At 43.7% G+C, this 16608-nt stretch overlaps 1 protein-coding gene across 1 annotated transcript in view; it reads left to right on the top strand.

Annotated features, from left to right (window-relative positions):
• Positions 1-16608, top strand: part of ZMYND12 (zinc finger MYND-type containing 12) — a gene marked incomplete at its 5' end in the record, with an annotated part of 27296 nt that extends 10688 nt beyond the window's left edge. The window contains 7 exons of the mRNA XM_081085793.1: positions 223-364; positions 3281-3452; positions 5170-5339; positions 9999-10121; positions 11489-11600; positions 15124-15269; positions 15938-16608. Of these exons, the coding sequence (XP_080941919.1) occupies positions 223-364; positions 3281-3452; positions 5170-5339; positions 9999-10121; positions 11489-11600; positions 15124-15269; positions 15938-16063 (991 nt within the window). The 3' untranslated portion in view covers positions 16064-16608. The remainder of the gene's footprint in view (positions 1-222; positions 365-3280; positions 3453-5169; positions 5340-9998; positions 10122-11488; positions 11601-15123; positions 15270-15937) is intronic.

Here is a 16608-nt window from a genome sequence, read left to right as displayed (position 1 = left end):
TGTGCCTGCAGAGAGGCCACCCTTCCCCAACCCAACATCGTTTTTCCACCATCAAATAATCACATGACAGAAAAGAGATTTTGTCTCAACATGGCTTGAGCTCCCTGCCTGGTCTATGTTGGGCTGGCTTTTCTAGTTTCTAGGGCTAGGCCTGAAGTGGAGCAACGGAATTTTAGGTCAGCCCTAACATAAATACAATGGAGTCCATGTTTTTATTGTCAGTGATGTGGTTCATCAGCAAGCTGACTGGAAAAGCATTCATGAGAAGATCTGTCAGCTGCTGATTCCGCTGCGCACCACCATGCCCTTCTACAATTCAGAGGAGGAGCGGCAGCATGGCCTCCAGCAGCTGCAGCAGAGACAGGTAGGCCTGCGGGACAGGTACGGGGTAACTCCTGGGTGCAGCATCACTGCCCAGGAGAAAGGGCGCTCTGGGTTGAGGTCACTAACCTGTAACCTTTGTGAGGGCAGAGGCTGGTTTTGTGTTTTTATGTCCTCAGTGCCATTCCATTCAGTCCGTTCTCCACATACTTGCTGAGTATCTGCTGTGGTCTCCTTGGGCCGCCATAACAAAGTACCATAGGTTGAGCAGCTTAAACCACAGAAATTTATTCTCTCCCAGTTCTGGAAGCAATAGGACCAAGATCAATGACAGGTGTTAGCAGGTTTGGTTTCTTCTGGGGCATCTCTCTTTGGTTTGCAGATGGTTGCCTTGCCATGTCCTCCCATGGTCTTTCCTCTGTGCACACACAACCTTGGTATCTCTTCTTGTGTCCAAATTTCTTCTTATAAGGATACCATTAGATACCATCCTGAAGGCCTCATCTTAATTTAATCCCCTATTTAAAAGCCCTATCTCCACGTGCAGTCACATTCTGAGGTACTATGGGTTAGGGCTTCAACATATGAATTCTGGGGAACAAAATTCAGCCATAATACCCGTATATATGTCAAGTACTCTGATAAGAGCTGAGGCACGTAGTAGGTCAACAGTGATGTTTGGATATATAAAGGAGTAAGTAAATAGAGGAGATTAGGAAAACTATTATGGCATTGATAGAATCACATTTTTTCTTTAAAAAAAATAGCATTTTATAAGCCATACATTTCAAAACACCAGATTCATCAGTGTTAGTGTTGTCACACTTTGAGAGTGGCCTTAGAACAGTGATGGTGAACCTATGACACGCATGTCAGAGGTGACATGCGAACTCATTTTTTGGTTGATTTTTCTTTGTTAAATGGCATTTAAATATATAAAATAAACATAAAAAATATAAGCCTTTGTTTTACTGTGGTTGCAAATATCAAAAAATTTCTATATGTGACACGGCACCAGAGTTAAGTTAGGGTTTTTCAAAATGCTGACATGCCAAGCTCAAAAGGTTCGCCATCACTGCCTTAGAACAATGACCTTAGAGTAAACTTGTTTCTGATATTAGCTAAGCAGGATAATTCTAGAAGGAAAATTCTCTTAAAATTAATTCAAATAGAAAGGCAGACAGTTTCAGATAGTCCTGAGGCATGACAGTTTTGTTAAACTAAAATTTTAATATAAATAGAAGAATAATATTCATTTAACTAGAGGCCCGGTGCACAAAAATTTGTGCACTTGGGGGCAAGGAGGGGGTCCCTCAGCCCAGCCTGTGCGCTCTCGCAGTCTGGGACCCCTCGGGAGATAACGACCTACTGGCTTAGGCCTGCTCCCGGGTGGCAGAGGGCAGGCCCAATCCCTAGGTGTAGCCCCTGGTCGGGCTCAGAGCAGGGCTGATTGGGGAGTTGGGGCGCCACCCCTGTCATGCACAGAGCAGGGTGGATCGGGAGGTTGCGATGCCACCCTCAGTCACGCTCAGGGTAGGGCCGATTGGGGGGTTGGGGCACCGCCCCCTGTCACACTCAAGGCAAGGTCGATGGGCAGGTTGTGGCGCCACCCCCTGTCACGCACAGAGCAGGGCCGATCAGGGGGTTGGGGCGCCGCACCCTGTCACACTCAGGGCTGGGCCGATGGGGAGGTTATGGCTCTACCCCATCATACACAGAGCAGGGCCCATGGGGGGCAGTTGGGGCGTCACCCTCTATCACCCACAGAGCAGGGCCAATCAGGGGGTTGGGGCACCGCACCCTGTCACACACAGAGCCACAGGGGAATCAGGGGGTTGGGGAGCTCCCCCCTATCAGGCACAGAGCAGGGCTGATCAGGAGGTTGGGGCGCCTTCCCCTGTCACGAACAGAGCAGGGCGGATAGGGAGGTTGTGGCCCCGCCCCCTGTCACACACAGAGCCACAGGGCGATCAGGGGGTTTGGTTGCTGCCCCTGTCACGCTGATCCCGGTGCCGGGTGGCCTCTCTGCTCCACTGATCCCGGTGCTGGGAGGCATATTACCCTTTTACTATATAGGATAGAGGCCTGGTGCACGGGTGGGTGCCGGCTGGTTTGCCCTGAAGGGTGTCCTGGATCAGGGTGGGGGTCCCCACTGGGGTGCCTGGCCAGCCTGGATGAGGGGATGATGGCTGTTTGCAGCTGGTCACACACCCTTCAGGGTGGGGGTCCCCACTGGGGTGCCTGGCCAGTCTGGGTGAGGGGCTGAGGGCTGTTTTCAGGCTGGCAGGTGAAGCTCCCAACCGCTCCTTTTTTTCTTTTTTTTCTTTTTTATTCTGGGCCAGCTTTAGCTCTTAGGCCTCCGGTGCTGAAAGCAGGTTTCTGGCCTTTGTTTACCTTCTGTATTTGAAACAATGTTGCGATCCTGCTGGCTGAAGCCCGGCGACTAAAGCAGGTTTCTGGGGTTTTGTTTAGCTTCTATATTTGTAACATAGTTGCTTAGAGTTGCAGCTCAGAGGCCGGCAGTGGCAAGCGGGGAACGTTGGAGTCCTCCGTCACTGAAGCAAGCAAGCCTCATGTTCGCTTCCAGTTGCCTGGCTGCCGGCCGCCATCTTGGCTGGCAGTTAATTTGCATATCGCCCTGATTAGCCAATGGGAAGGGTAGCGGTTGTACACTAATTACCATGTTTCTCTTTTATTAGATAGGATAATTTTCTATTGAGCACTCATTTATGCCAAGTATGGAACTAAGATGAAAATACACTTATTCCTGGACCTTAAGGAACTTACAGTGCAGAGTTTGCCTTTTTGTGTCGCTTATGCTAGGACTTGTGGCCAGCTTAATACAGGCAGGCTTACTGTGTGCCCTCAACCAGCTTATTAGGTATTGGCCTTATCTCCAGGTATACCTATATCCACCATTGACTTTTACCTGTAGACTGACTACTTTTTTCTTCCACAGAAGCACTTGATTGAATTATGCTACACTGTAGCCCAGAAATATATCTTTGAAGGAAGGTATAAAGATGCTGTCCCAGCAGCTTTGCATTCTCTTCGCTTCCGCATGAATGTGTATGGCCTGAGTTCAGTAGAGCTTGTGCCTGCCTACCTGCTGTTGGCTGAAGCTAGCATTGGTAAGTGGAAATGACTTACCCCCTGGAGTCCTTAAGAAGTGCTATATTGAGTCCTATCAGTAGCCAAATAATCTAGCCTTGGTATCTTTTGTGCAAGAGCAGGGCTGCTGAAAAGTTTGGCACAAGATGGGGAAGGAGATGTCATGAACTTTCGGCTACAACTGACAAATCCCCTCTAGCTGACCTAAGCAAAAGGAGGAAGTGTAGTAGACGCTGGCGTGTCCTAAGGGAATTGAAGCACCATGAGGTACTAGAATCAGAAAGCCGTAACGAAGTAAGGCCGGTGCTCTCAGCTTCTATTTCTGGGGACTTGTCTCTTGCCTCTGCTTCTCCATATCTGCAGACCTTATGCTTACTGCAGGAGACAGCAACCCTAAAATGTCAGATAGAGCTGAATTTACATGCCCACCAGGTTCAAGGTGGGTAATAGAAGCTAATTAGCATCTGATTTACAAGTTTAAATTCCTAAAGAGAGAACTGTGTTGACTCAGCTTGAGGGTGGTATCTACCTACCCTTGAGTCGGGGTCATGTGGTTCAAACAGGAATGCAGGAACCTACTCCTATAGAGGAGGGGCAGTGCTGAGAGTGGGGAGCATGCCCATGGCAGACATCCCATGTGGTTGTTACAAGAGGAGCATTGGCATTTTTGAGGGGAATTAACATTTTTTAGTATCTACAGTATTTCATTTCGAAATAATTTTTTCCTTGATGCCTGTGACTTTAATTTTTTAAATATTAAAAGTCAATTATTTTATAAAATGTCCCTCAATGTGGGTTTCTCTGAAGTTTCCTCTGCAGACGATGTATCTTTGGCAGGAATATCATGAAAGTGATGCTGTGTTCTTCTCATCCCATCCTATAAATTGGCACATGCTTTCAATTTATTCCATTACTGATGATGATCATTTAAGTTACTTCACTCTTTCAAAGTACACTTCAGCAGTTTTTTCTTAAAATGTATTTTTATTGATTTCAGAGAGGAAGGGAGAGGGAGAGAGAGAGAGAAACATCAATGATGAGGGAGAATCACTCATTGGCTGCTTTCTGCAAGCCCACTACTGGGGATCGAGCCCACAACCTGGGCATGTGCCCTTAACAGGAATCAAACCCGGGACCCTTCAGTCCACAGGCTATGCTCTATCCACTGAGCCAAACCGGCTAAGGTTAATTCAGCAGTTTTAATATATTCAGAAGATTGTGCAACCATCACTACGTTTAATTCCAGAACATTTTAGTTAACCCGAATGGAACCCCACACCCATATTAGCAGTCATATCCCGTTTTCCCATACCCACATTTCCTGGCCACCACTAATCTACCTTCTATCTCCATGAATTGGCCTTTTCTGGACATTTCATATAGATGGAATCATACAATACATGGCCTTTTGTGTCTGGCTTCTTTTACTTAGCATATGTTTTCCAGGGTCATCCATGTAGCATATCAGTACTTGATTTCTTTCCATGGCTGAATACTATTTCATTCATGGATATGGATAGACCACATTTTGCATATCTACTCATCACTTGGACATTTAAACTGTTTCTATTTTTTTGGCTATTATGATTAGGCTGCTATAAATTTTCATATATAAGTATTTGTGTGTCAATAAATGTCTGAGTTAATGAATAAATGTGTGAATGCATGATGACATATTTCATCATGTGTTTTCTGGCCAGGATATGAATTATAACCTTCTTTCAATCTTTTGGACAGGTCTAGACCAGATCGTCCAGGCTGAAGAATATCTATCCCAAGCCCAGTGGACAGTCCTCAAATCAACTGATTGTAGTTATGCCACCCACTCTTTACTGCATCGGAACCTGGGACTTCTCTTTATGGTTAAGGACAACTACGAGGAAGCCCGTTATCATCTGGCCAATGATGTAAACAATCTAAATTATAACACCTGAATGTTTCTGAGTCCAGCCCTGTTTAGTTGTGTGTTTTTTTTAACTGAGCATTTCTCTATAACTTTTTTGTCTACAACTGACTGGTGGGGTGTTAACAAGAACAGAATTTTTAAAAGATTTTTTTTTTAAATTATTGATTTTTTAGTGGGAGAGGAAGGGGAAAGGAGAGAAACATTGATGTAAGACATTCATTGGCTGCCTCCTGTATGCCCCCTACCGGGGATCTTGCCCACAACTCCAGCATGTGCCCTGACCAGGAATCAAATTAGTGACCCTTAGATGCACAATATGATGCTCCAACCAACTGAGCCATTCTGGCCCAGCAAGAACATAATTTTAACAACCTGAGTTCAAGCCTTCCTGACTGTTCAACCTTGCCCAGGACACATCATTTCCCTAACCCTCAGTTGCTGGGAGGATCATAAAGGGAGGCAGACAGAGTACTGACTAAGAGAAGGGCTTTACTTCTAGTCTCAGCTCTATAATCTGACCAGCCACATAATCTTGGACAAATTATTTAACCTCTTTCATCACCTTTAAGAGAGAAATCATGAAATGGTCTCTACCTCATTACAGAGATAAATAATAGGACAATGCATGTGCAGCACTTTGGCTATTATTTTTATAAATAACATCAATATCTCTACTTCAGAGTATGGTTCTTAAATGAGCTGGTTGTATGTGAATGTGCTTTATAAACTACAAAACTCTGTTGAAATGTTAAATAGGATAATAAGGGTGATGACTGAGCAGTTCTTCAAACATTTCTGAGGTTTCTATTAGGATTTCAGTATTGGACAATATTACCAGAGAGAATAGTTTCTGAGTCTGAAATCTGGATGAGGTTAGGGTCAGACTGCAGTCTTTATGCAGGTTGGTTCTCTCTTCAGTCTCTCCACTGGGCAACCCTCCCTCTGGTTGGCTGCCACTGCACAATGTCCATAGAGCCAATGACAACATCTTGTGGTGATTAGTCTCCATATCCTCTCACCCCAAATCCATTTGCTGCCCTACTCTGCCCTGGGAGGCTTACCTCTGTGGACTACACAACCTGGACTCCATTGCTTGGGCTTTGGGTTGGAGAGTGAGCGATGTGGCGGGGGATTGAAGGTTGGGAGGAGAAAGAGGTTGGGGTGTTTACTTTCTCTGCTGCCTCTCTTCCCCACCTCAGTTCTGGCAGGGACATGGTTCCTTACGACTCCTGTCAGGCAGCCTTCTTCCATGGCTCTAGCTCTTACTGGGCCCTTGTAACCCTGCTTTCTCCCCTTGGTTTTTCAGGAGTCGGGATGGCAATAATTTCTTGCTGTTGAGAATCCCCAGTGCCTCCTTAGTTCTTGTTGGTTCCTTAACCCTTCCATAGCTCTGTAAATAATTATTTTCATTAAAGTGTCTTCAGGAAATATTTTGAGGGTGCCATAAATTTCCACCTGTGAGCCTGACTAATGCACTTCTTCATCTGTGTTTCTTTGCACAAGTAGACTCTAGCTACACCCTCTGACAAATGAAGGATTTGTTCATTCTGTCTTGAGGTGGGCCATCCTGTTAAGAATGAGATCAAGCTCAGATTCCTCAGCCTAGCTTTAAAAAAAAAGGGAAGAAAAAAGACTATATAAAAGATAGATCACGCCCAGCTGTCATAGCTCAGTGGTTGAGCATAGATCTATGAACCAGGAGATCACAATTTGATTCCTGGTCAGGACACATGCCTGGGTTGCGGGCTCAATCCCTAGTGTGGGGTGTGCAGGAGGCAACCAATCAATGATTCTCTCTCATCATTGATGTTTCTACCTCCCTCTTCCTCTCTAAAATCAATTAAAAATATATTTTAAAAAAAGAATTAGCTCAAGCTTCGAGTTCTCAGCCTAGCTTAAAAAAAAGAAAGAACTTTTATTGATATATATCATAAAATTCACCCACTTTAAGTGAATAATTAAATGATTTTTAGTAAGCTTACAGAGTTGTGCAACCATTACACAATCCAGTTGTAGAACATTTTTTATCATCCCAAAGAGAGCCCTAATATCCATTTTCAGTCATTTCTCATTCCCACCCCTGCCATGGGACGGGAACTGACCTGGAGCAGGTCTGCCTCAGACCAGCCTGTACTGTGTGGGTTCTTGATTCCATGCAGGAAAGATTTCACAATACAACTCCAGGTGGTTTTGAGAGTATGTTTATTCAAGCTGGGGACAGTGAAACAAGGGAAGGACTTAGGATAGAAGAAGCAACAGTGAGAGCCTAGGTGGGTAGCTTTGGCTTTCTAGAAATGTTGGGGGAAAGAAATTAGCCAAGGTGGGCCTGCTGTCCGTTCCCCAGAGAGTCAGAGAAAAGGGGGCCTTGGGGACAGGTTCAGGACGTTAGCCCAGGAAGCGCTGCCGCTATCCATTGCTTCCCTGGTTGCAAGTGTGGTGGGGACCCTTAGGGTTTAGGAGGAAGTAAAAAGTTCATACCTGAGAAGGGCCATCTGTGTGCTCCAGAGAGAGCCCACACTGGGTCTTCGTCTTGAGAGTTTTCATCTTCTGGGGTGAGAATCTTTGGGGAGGGTTTCAGTAGAATATTCATCAGCTTTCCAGATTTATTTTGTTGTTGTTGTTAATCCTCTCCCGCGGATATTTTTTCCCCATTGATTTTTAGAGAGTGAATGGGAGGAAGGAAGGAAAGAAGGGATAGAGAGAGGGAGGCAGGGAGGGAAGGAGGGAGAGAGAAAGAGAGATGTGAGAGAGACACATCAATTGGTTGCCTCTGACACATGCCCCAACTGGAGCCAAGGATAGGATCTACAGCCCAGGTACATACCCTTGACTGGGAATCGAACCTGTGACCCTTCAGTGTGCACCCAATGCTCTAACCCAGGGGTCCTCAAACTACGGCCCGCGGGCCACATGCGGCCCGCCGAAAACATTTATCCAGCCCGCCGGGTGTTTTTGCCGCCGCTGTGTGCATAGGAATTTGTTCATAGTTTTTTTTTAAAACTGTAGTCTGGCCCTCCAGCGGTCTGAGGGACAGTGAACTGGCCCCCTGTTTAAAAAGTTTGAGGACCCCTGCTCTAACCACTGAGAACAATGGCCAGGCACCAGATGCATTTTTAATATGCTGATGCATCAAAATGAGGTTATAGGAGTTTGGGATTATTCTTTGGTCTGCTTTACTGTTTGACTTTTATCTTGGGTTGGTCTGGCTCTCATGGGGTTTTTGTTATTTGTTCCCCTGACGTCACCTGTCCTTGGGTTTAGCTGACATGAATGGCATTAACTGGGTCTCTGTCCTGTCTCCTGATCAGGGTGATTTAAACTATGTATTCTCTGGTTAGGGAAGAGAGGTATAAACCATTTGCTCTCAAGTGTCCTTGGTTGGGGAAGATATTAGGTCTTGGGATTCACTAGCTGGCTGTAAGTTGTTTGGCCTTGTTTAATTTTCTTGTTTAATCCCATCCCACTTGCCCAGGAATTTTCCTAGCTTCTTACTATCCCACCTCACCCCTGCCCCAGGCAGCCACTTTCTGTTTCTCTAGGTTTGTCTTTTCTGGAAGCTTGATATAAATAGAATGATATGTGGTTTTTTGCATCTGACTTCTTTCACTTAGCATAATTACGTTGAGATCCATCCATGTTGTGTGTATAAATACTTTATTGCTGAGTAGTAGTCCCTCATCTGAATATACTACAGTTTGTTTAGCCATTCATTGGTTGAGGGACATATGGATTGTTCCCACTTTTGGCTATTATGAATAATGTTGCTAAGAATGTATTTTTTTTTCGGGTGACTTTTAGAGGATGTTTATTAAAGCTGGGGACAGTGAAACATAGAAGGGCCCAGGATAGAAGAAGCAACAGGAAAGGGACTAGGTGGGGAAATGAACCTAGGCTGGACTGCTTTGGCTCACTAAGAAGTCAGAGAAAAGGGTACTTTGGGGACAGGAAGAGGGAGTTAGCCCAGGACAAGCTGCCACTTCCCATTGCTCCCTGGTTGCAAGCCTCATGGTGTCCCTTAGAGCAGGGTTGCCAACCAATGGTCCCGGACCACTGGTGGTTTGTGAGGTCTGAAAGGTTGGCGACTGCTGCCTGAGAGCATGCCTGTGGGAGAAGAGGAAAGGGAAGGGAGAGGTGTGGACCTGCTCTTGGGAGGGAGAGCATTCTTTCTCCACAAAGAATATATTTATACAAACCTTTGTATGAACACATGTTTTCATGTTCTTGGGCATATATCTAAGAATGGAATTGCTGGGTTATGTAGTACTATATGTTTAGCTTTTTGAGAACTGCCAAACTGTTTTCCACAGAGGCTGCATCATTCCATATTCACACCAGCAAAGTACCATTTTCTCCACATCCTTGACAACACTTGTTATATTCTGCCTTTTTTATTAGATCCATTCTAGGGTGTGAAAAGTGGTATTTCATGGTTTTATTTTGCATTTTCTTAATGACTAAAAATATTGAGCATCATTTCTTATGGCTTATTAGCCATTGGCACATGTTCTTATAGACATGTATCTTCAGACCCTTTGCTCATTTTTAGTTGGGCTGTTGTAAACATTTTTTTGTATATTCTGGATACGAGTCTTTTTTTTTTTTTATCAGATATATGATTTACAAAGAGAACACAGCACTCACCTTCTTCCTCTGCTAATAGATTTATTTTGCCAGTTGTGCATATGGCACAGAGGACATCAGGACCTCAGGAGGCTACTTTCACCTGGCTAATATCTTCTTTGACCTTATGAAGTTTGACCTGGCAGACACGCTGTACACCAAGGTGAGCTAGGGAATATGGGAGCTGAGCCTTGACACTTAGGCCTTGTACCTTACAACTGGTGTCAGATCATTCATGAGAAATTTGAAGCACAGAGAGATAAAGGCACTTGCCCAAGTTTACATAGCCTGATATATGATATATTCCAATTTTTTTCTTCCTATTTCTCCACTACCAAAATAGTCCTTAGAATCCATAGGATGATCTATAATAAAAAAAGCGTAATATGCTAATTAGACAAGATGGCCGAATGACCTTCTGGATGATATTCCGGGTGACCTTCAGGACGAAGCCGGGGCTGTGAGGGCCGAGCCTCTTGCACAAATTTTGTGCATCGGGCCTCTAGTTAACAAAAAATAAGTGATGGGTCAATAATAACCAAACCCCTCCAAATAGATTGCCATATGCTCTGTCATACCCATAGAAGCAAGGTAATGTGGGCATATTGAGGTATGTGATAGAGAAGGAAATGAGATTTTCATATATATTTTTACTGATTTCAGAGAGGAAGGGAGAAGGAGAGATAGAACATCAAGGATGAGAAAGAATTGTTGATCAGCTGCCTCCTGCACGCCCCTTACTGGGGACTGAGCCTGCAATTCAGCATGTAACTTTGACCGTAATCAAACCCAGGACCCTTCAGTCTGCAGGCAGACGTTCCATCCACTAAGCCAAACTGACTAGGGCAGAAATGAGATTTTAAAGGGGAAATTATGGCTAAAATGTCATATGAAGGGATCAAAAAATATGAGTGCACTTGAAGTCTCCATCTTTGCATGTAAAAGATTTTAAACTGCTTTTAGTATTTAAAATGTCAGTTATGTTCATAGAGTAACACCTCACTTAGCAAGCAACCATTTCTATGTGTGATATAGGCTCTCATGCTGTGACTGTTTATTCATATTTTAGGCCCAGTTTTGAGGAAGAGGCATTGTGGTGTAGCTGAAAAGAAATGAGCTTCAGAGTCAGACAGACTTGAATTTAATTCTTGGCTGTGCCACCTACCAGCTTTTACCAAAAGTCAAGTACAATCTTAACATCTCTGAGCCTGTTTCTCTCTCTGTAAAATGGGGATAATAAGACTATGACCCCAGGTGGTGTTGTGAGGATGTAAAGGTTTAGTTATATGTGCTCAGCAAATGGTAGTCATTGTTATTAGATCCACCAGGTGCCCTTTGCAGCCCAACAGTCGCCACACTCACTTTGGCCAGGCCTGTTTGGCTCCTAAGCCTCCTCTTCCCTTCCTCCCCACAACCAGGCACAATGAGAGAGGGAGTCTGCAGATGGTTAGAGGTGCTGCCCTCCCAGCTGGCTGGTCCAATGACATAAGACCTGGCCCGCTTGTCTGATTGTATCTTCTTTCCTAACAGGTCTGTGAGATCTGGGATAAATATTTGAACAATCACTATCAAGTCCTCTTAGAGGCTCGCATCCAACAAATAGATTTACTGGGCAAACGATTTGAGACTGACACTGGCTTGGGTAAGTGGCAGTTCTCCCTACGAAGCAGAGCAGTGACTTCCTGTCAATCGTGGGCCTTGTCCCGAAAACAGGGAGAGCTGCTGTGACTGTCCTGGAGCACATGACATCTCCCCCATATTGATTATGGGAAAACTGAGACAGGCGAGCAAAGGGATTTTACCAGAAGTCAGATTTCTAGCACCACACACAGCCTTTCAGGGGATATACTTGGAGGAGAGCCCACTGTAATTTCTGCAGAGCACCCATTTCTTATGTGTTATCCCTCCAAGGACATAAGCCATGGCTCAACACTGAAGTGGCATTACTCAGTTGTCCTGGTGCCTTATCCTCTTGCTTTACTGGGCACTGAGCTCCTCAGTGGCAGTGCTGAGTCTGATTCATCTCACCATTCCCAGGCTCGGCAAAAGGCTGAATGTTGAGTAGCCCTGGACAATATCACTCCCGCTGAGATAATAAAGAGACAGAGGATCTAGCTTGTGCTAAAAAAGTGTAGTTGGTGAGACAGAGCCTATCTGAAATACCAAAATATAATTTCTGTGAGTACAAATTATATTATAAGCCAAGCCCCAGAACTAAGAGGTGAGGATGGTGTTGAAGGGGGGAAGACTTCCTACAGGAGAGGTTTTGAGTTAAGGATTAAAAAATAAGTAACTTTATTGAGCTTTCTCTTATGATAAAAGTGGTTTATATTAAAGCAGAAAACTTGGAAATCATAGATAGCTGAAGATAGCCAACCTTAATATTATGGTATATATCCTTTCTGTCTGTTTCTCTAAGCTTAACACAGTATGTCCTCACTTAATGTCTTTCATAGGTTTTTGGAAACGGACTATAGGCTAATTGATATAAACAAGAGTTTATATCAAGTTCCTACGGCATATTTCTGGTCACGAAAACATCACCAAACTTCTAAATAAAGACCCAAAACATTTCTAATATTAAACTCTGAAATAAATGTGAGCTATCCATACATTTAAGAAATATTAATAAAAACTAGCAAGATAATTCTTTTCCAACCTGCTTATTCCAATTCAAGGTCGCAGGTGACTGGAGCCCATCCTGGCAATTCAGGGCACAAGGTGGAGCCAACCCTGGACAGGATGCCACTCCCTCAAAGGGCGCACTCACACACACACACACCTACATTCACTCAGACTGGGACGATTTAGGCACACTAGTCACCTGTGGGTACGTATTTGGGCTGTGGGAGGGAAACTGAGGACCAGGAGAAAACCCACATAGAAGTGGGAGGACATGCCAACTCCACACAGAGAGTGGCTCTGATTGGGAATAAATTTTTCTCTCTCATCAATGTTATAATGAAGTGATGTCTAACAAAATGAGGTTATTGGGGACTTGCTATACTTAAAAAAGTGCTTTTAAGTATCTGGCCCATAATAACTCATAATCTCTCTCTATATATAAAAGGCTCAGTGACTGACTGACCGGCCAGTACATATGACGTGCACTGGCAATTTAAAAATAAACGTTGCCGAAACCAGTTTGGCTCAGTGGATAGAGCGTCGGCTTGCGGACTGAAAGGTCCCAGGTTCGATTCTGGTCAAGGGCATGTACCTGGGTTGCGGGCACATCCCCAGTGGGAGATGTGCAGGAGGCAGCTGATCGATGTTTCTCTCTTATCGATGTTTCTAACTCTCTATCTCTCTCCCTTCCTCTCTGTAAAAAATCAAGAAAATATATTAAAAAAAAAGAAAGAACCCCCCCCCCAAAATAAAAAATAAAAAAAATAAACGTTGACTTGTGCATGTGCGACACATATAAAGCTCTCAGAATGGATATTATTGAAATCCCCCGTGAAATGATTTGTAACGGATCTATTATTGAAGCTACCTTTGGAAATAGTATATCTATAGATAATATTAAAAATATATCTGAATGTGTGATTCTTTGTCCTAAAAATGAGCACTTTCATAAATTAAATGAAGAAATTTTAGATATACTTGATGGAGATTTTCACACCTATTTGAGTGATGATTCAACAGATGATGCTGGAAAGGAAAATTTTCCCATCAAATTTCTTAATAGTATTATTCCTTCGGGAATGCCATGTCACAAATTAAAATTGAAAGTAGGTGCAATAATGCTACTGAGAAATCTTAACAGTAAATGGGGTCTTTGTAATGGTACTGGATTTATTACCAAAAGATTGTGACCTGACATAATCAAAGCTGAAGTATTATCAGGATCTGCAGAAGGAGAGGTTGTTCTGATTCCAAGAATTGATTTCTCCCCACCTGACACTGGCCTCCCATTTAAATTAATTCGAAGACAGTTTCCTGTGATGCCAGCATTTGCAATGACTATTAATAAATCACAAGGACAAACTCTAGACAGAGTAGGAATATTCCTACCTGAACCCATTTTTGGACATGGTCAGTTATATGTTGCTTTCTCTCAAGTTCGAAGAGCATGTGACGTTAAAGTTAAAGTTGGGAAATTAGTCAAGCACTTTGAAAGTGTTTTTACTCTTAATGTGGTATAAAGGGAGATATTAGAATAAGTTTAATCAATTTATCAGTCATTGTTTTTATTAGTGTTTTTTTTTTAAGTATATTTTATTGATTTTTTTACAGAGAGGAAGGGAGAGGGATAGAAAGTTAGAAAAATCGATGAGAGAGAAACATTGATCAGCTGCCTCTTGCACATCTCCCACTGGGGATGTGCCCGCAACCAAGGTACATGCCCTTGACCGGAATAGAACCTAGGACCCTTCAGTCCATAGGCCGACACTCTACCCACTGAGCCAAACCAGTCAGGGCTCAGTGTTGTTTTTATATGTTTTTGTTGTTTTTATATCATGTCTTTGTTGTTATATTATGTTGTTACTGTTTATTAATCAATTTATATATTGTTTTCATAGACATTTTGCTAATTTTCTTTAATCTCTGACACTTCTATTATAGAGAAAGGGTGAATAATGATATTAAAATATTTCTTCTAATTAATTTCCTTTCAATGTGCACAAATCTATGCACTGGGCCACTAGTAAGTCAATAAATAATGACTAAAGGAGAACCAAAAACTGCTGGGGGGAATTGTAAACAGCCTCCCCAGGGAAAGCAGAAAGGCTATATTGCTTAAGCACCTTTGGAGTTGGGGAAGAAGAATTAAGATGCTGCACCTTCAAGAAGCTCCACTCCCCCCTCTTGCTAGAGAGTGGAAGCTGAGTTGGGCCACTGGGACAAATCCCCTGTATTTGGGAGCCTAAGAGATCCAATTCAGAACTCTGAAAGAGAGAAATCTTAGCAACATTGGGACTGAGCATTTTTTTAGGTTTCTCTCATAATGACATGCGAGGCAAGGCCAGGAGCTGCCTGGAACTGCTGTGTATGTGGCAGCTGCCCTCCAGGTGGAGAACGTGCTGTGCTTTGCACTGCCTCCACCAGCGTCCCTGTGAGGAGGCTTCTGGAGGCCAGGTGCCCGCACAGCTCAGTGCCTTCCACTGAGGGCAGACTCAGCTGCCTCCAGGACCTGCTTCTTCCTTCCCTCCTCTCCACTGCAGATGAAGCCCAGGAAGCAGAAGCCATTCGGATCCTGACTTCAATCTTAAGCATTCGAGAGTCTACATGTAGCAGAGCTCCCCAAAAGATTGTCTTCGTTCTGAGAATCCTGGTCATGCTTTACTACCTGATGATGAATTCTTCAAAGGCAAGTTTCCCCAGAAAGCCAGCCTGTCTAAAATTGAGATAGAAATCCCTCTAGTTGAATCCAGCTGTGTTCTGCCCAATTGCATTAGCGTTTGTCCTAAGAGTAAGCCCCTACTCCAGAGAAGCTCAGAGGCTCATGCCAGGTTTCATTTGTTGAGTCCAGCCTGCATAATGGAAACTGGATTGTCCTCTTTCCTCAAGGGGGCCTTCCGAGAGTTGCATAGGTAAACTGAGGCAGGGGCAGTACTAGAAAGCCTGCAGGGCCTGAGGGCTCTGGGGAGTCCTTGCAGGAATGGAGTAACAGCTTTAACTACACTCAGTGAGTTCCTCCAGGTTGGCAGTTTACTTATGGTCCTGTCATCTCTCTGCCTTCCAGTGTTGGTTCAAAGGGCCCTAATTAAGATCCTACAAAGATCTCACTTTGCTATGAAAGTGTACTTAGTTTGTCAAGCTAGGTGACTTTTTCTGGTGGCCCCTTCCCCACCCAGCACACATGTGGCTAGCTCTAAGGACCCAGTATGTGTTCACAAGTTTCCAACAAGAGCTCAGTGGCTGGTGTGAGAAGCTGATGGATCCTTTCCCATGTTTCTGGGATTGAGCACAGATGGGGCTTCCCAATGTAATGCTTCCCTATGACAACTTCCTTTCGTCACTGCAATTCTATTCCAGGCACAAGAATATGCCACCAGAATCTCTAATATAGCTCAAGAAAAACAGCTCAGTGCCCAAGAACAAAACCTCATTGAACAATTACTGCGTATCATCAACACTGAAGTAATTTTCCCTGCTCCTTAGTGACCCATGGGTTCCACGTCAGGGCCTATTCCAGTGACTGTGGAGCATCTAACATATTCCAGCCTTGTGCAGCTGCTTTGAGGTACTATGAATTGCTGAAGTTCCCACCCTCTTGCCCTGTGATTTCACATATAGTGTGTTTTCATTCTTTCTTGCACAGCAAATGTAAGGGAATATAGAGCTTTGGGCATAGAAATCAGTAAAACTTGTTTTTATCATGACTTTGTACAACTTTGAGTCACGTGCTATCAGCTCACTAATAGGGTTTTTGTAATTAAACTGCAAACAGTTTTTCATATTTCCCATAAGTCTCCAAGTGCTGCATGTTCCATAGATCTCTACCAGAAGAAAAAGTGGGTGGGGGTAGGAAATAAGCTCTATGGGAGGAAGTTTCCCTATTCCCTATTAAGTTAGCATTAATTTGAGGTAGTTTGTGATTAAAATGTCCACTATAATTCCTAGAGTAATCACCAAGAAAATCACTCTAAAAATACTTTAAAATCAACAAAGGAATTAAAATATACTAGAAAAAATCCACTTAATGC

The sequence above is a fragment of the Myotis nattereri genome (assembly GCF_964212035.1).
Source record: "Myotis nattereri genome assembly, chromosome: 3".
NCBI classification, from domain to species: domain Eukaryota; kingdom Metazoa; phylum Chordata; class Mammalia; order Chiroptera; family Vespertilionidae; genus Myotis; species Myotis nattereri.
This window is presented reverse-complemented; position numbering and strand designations above follow the sequence as displayed.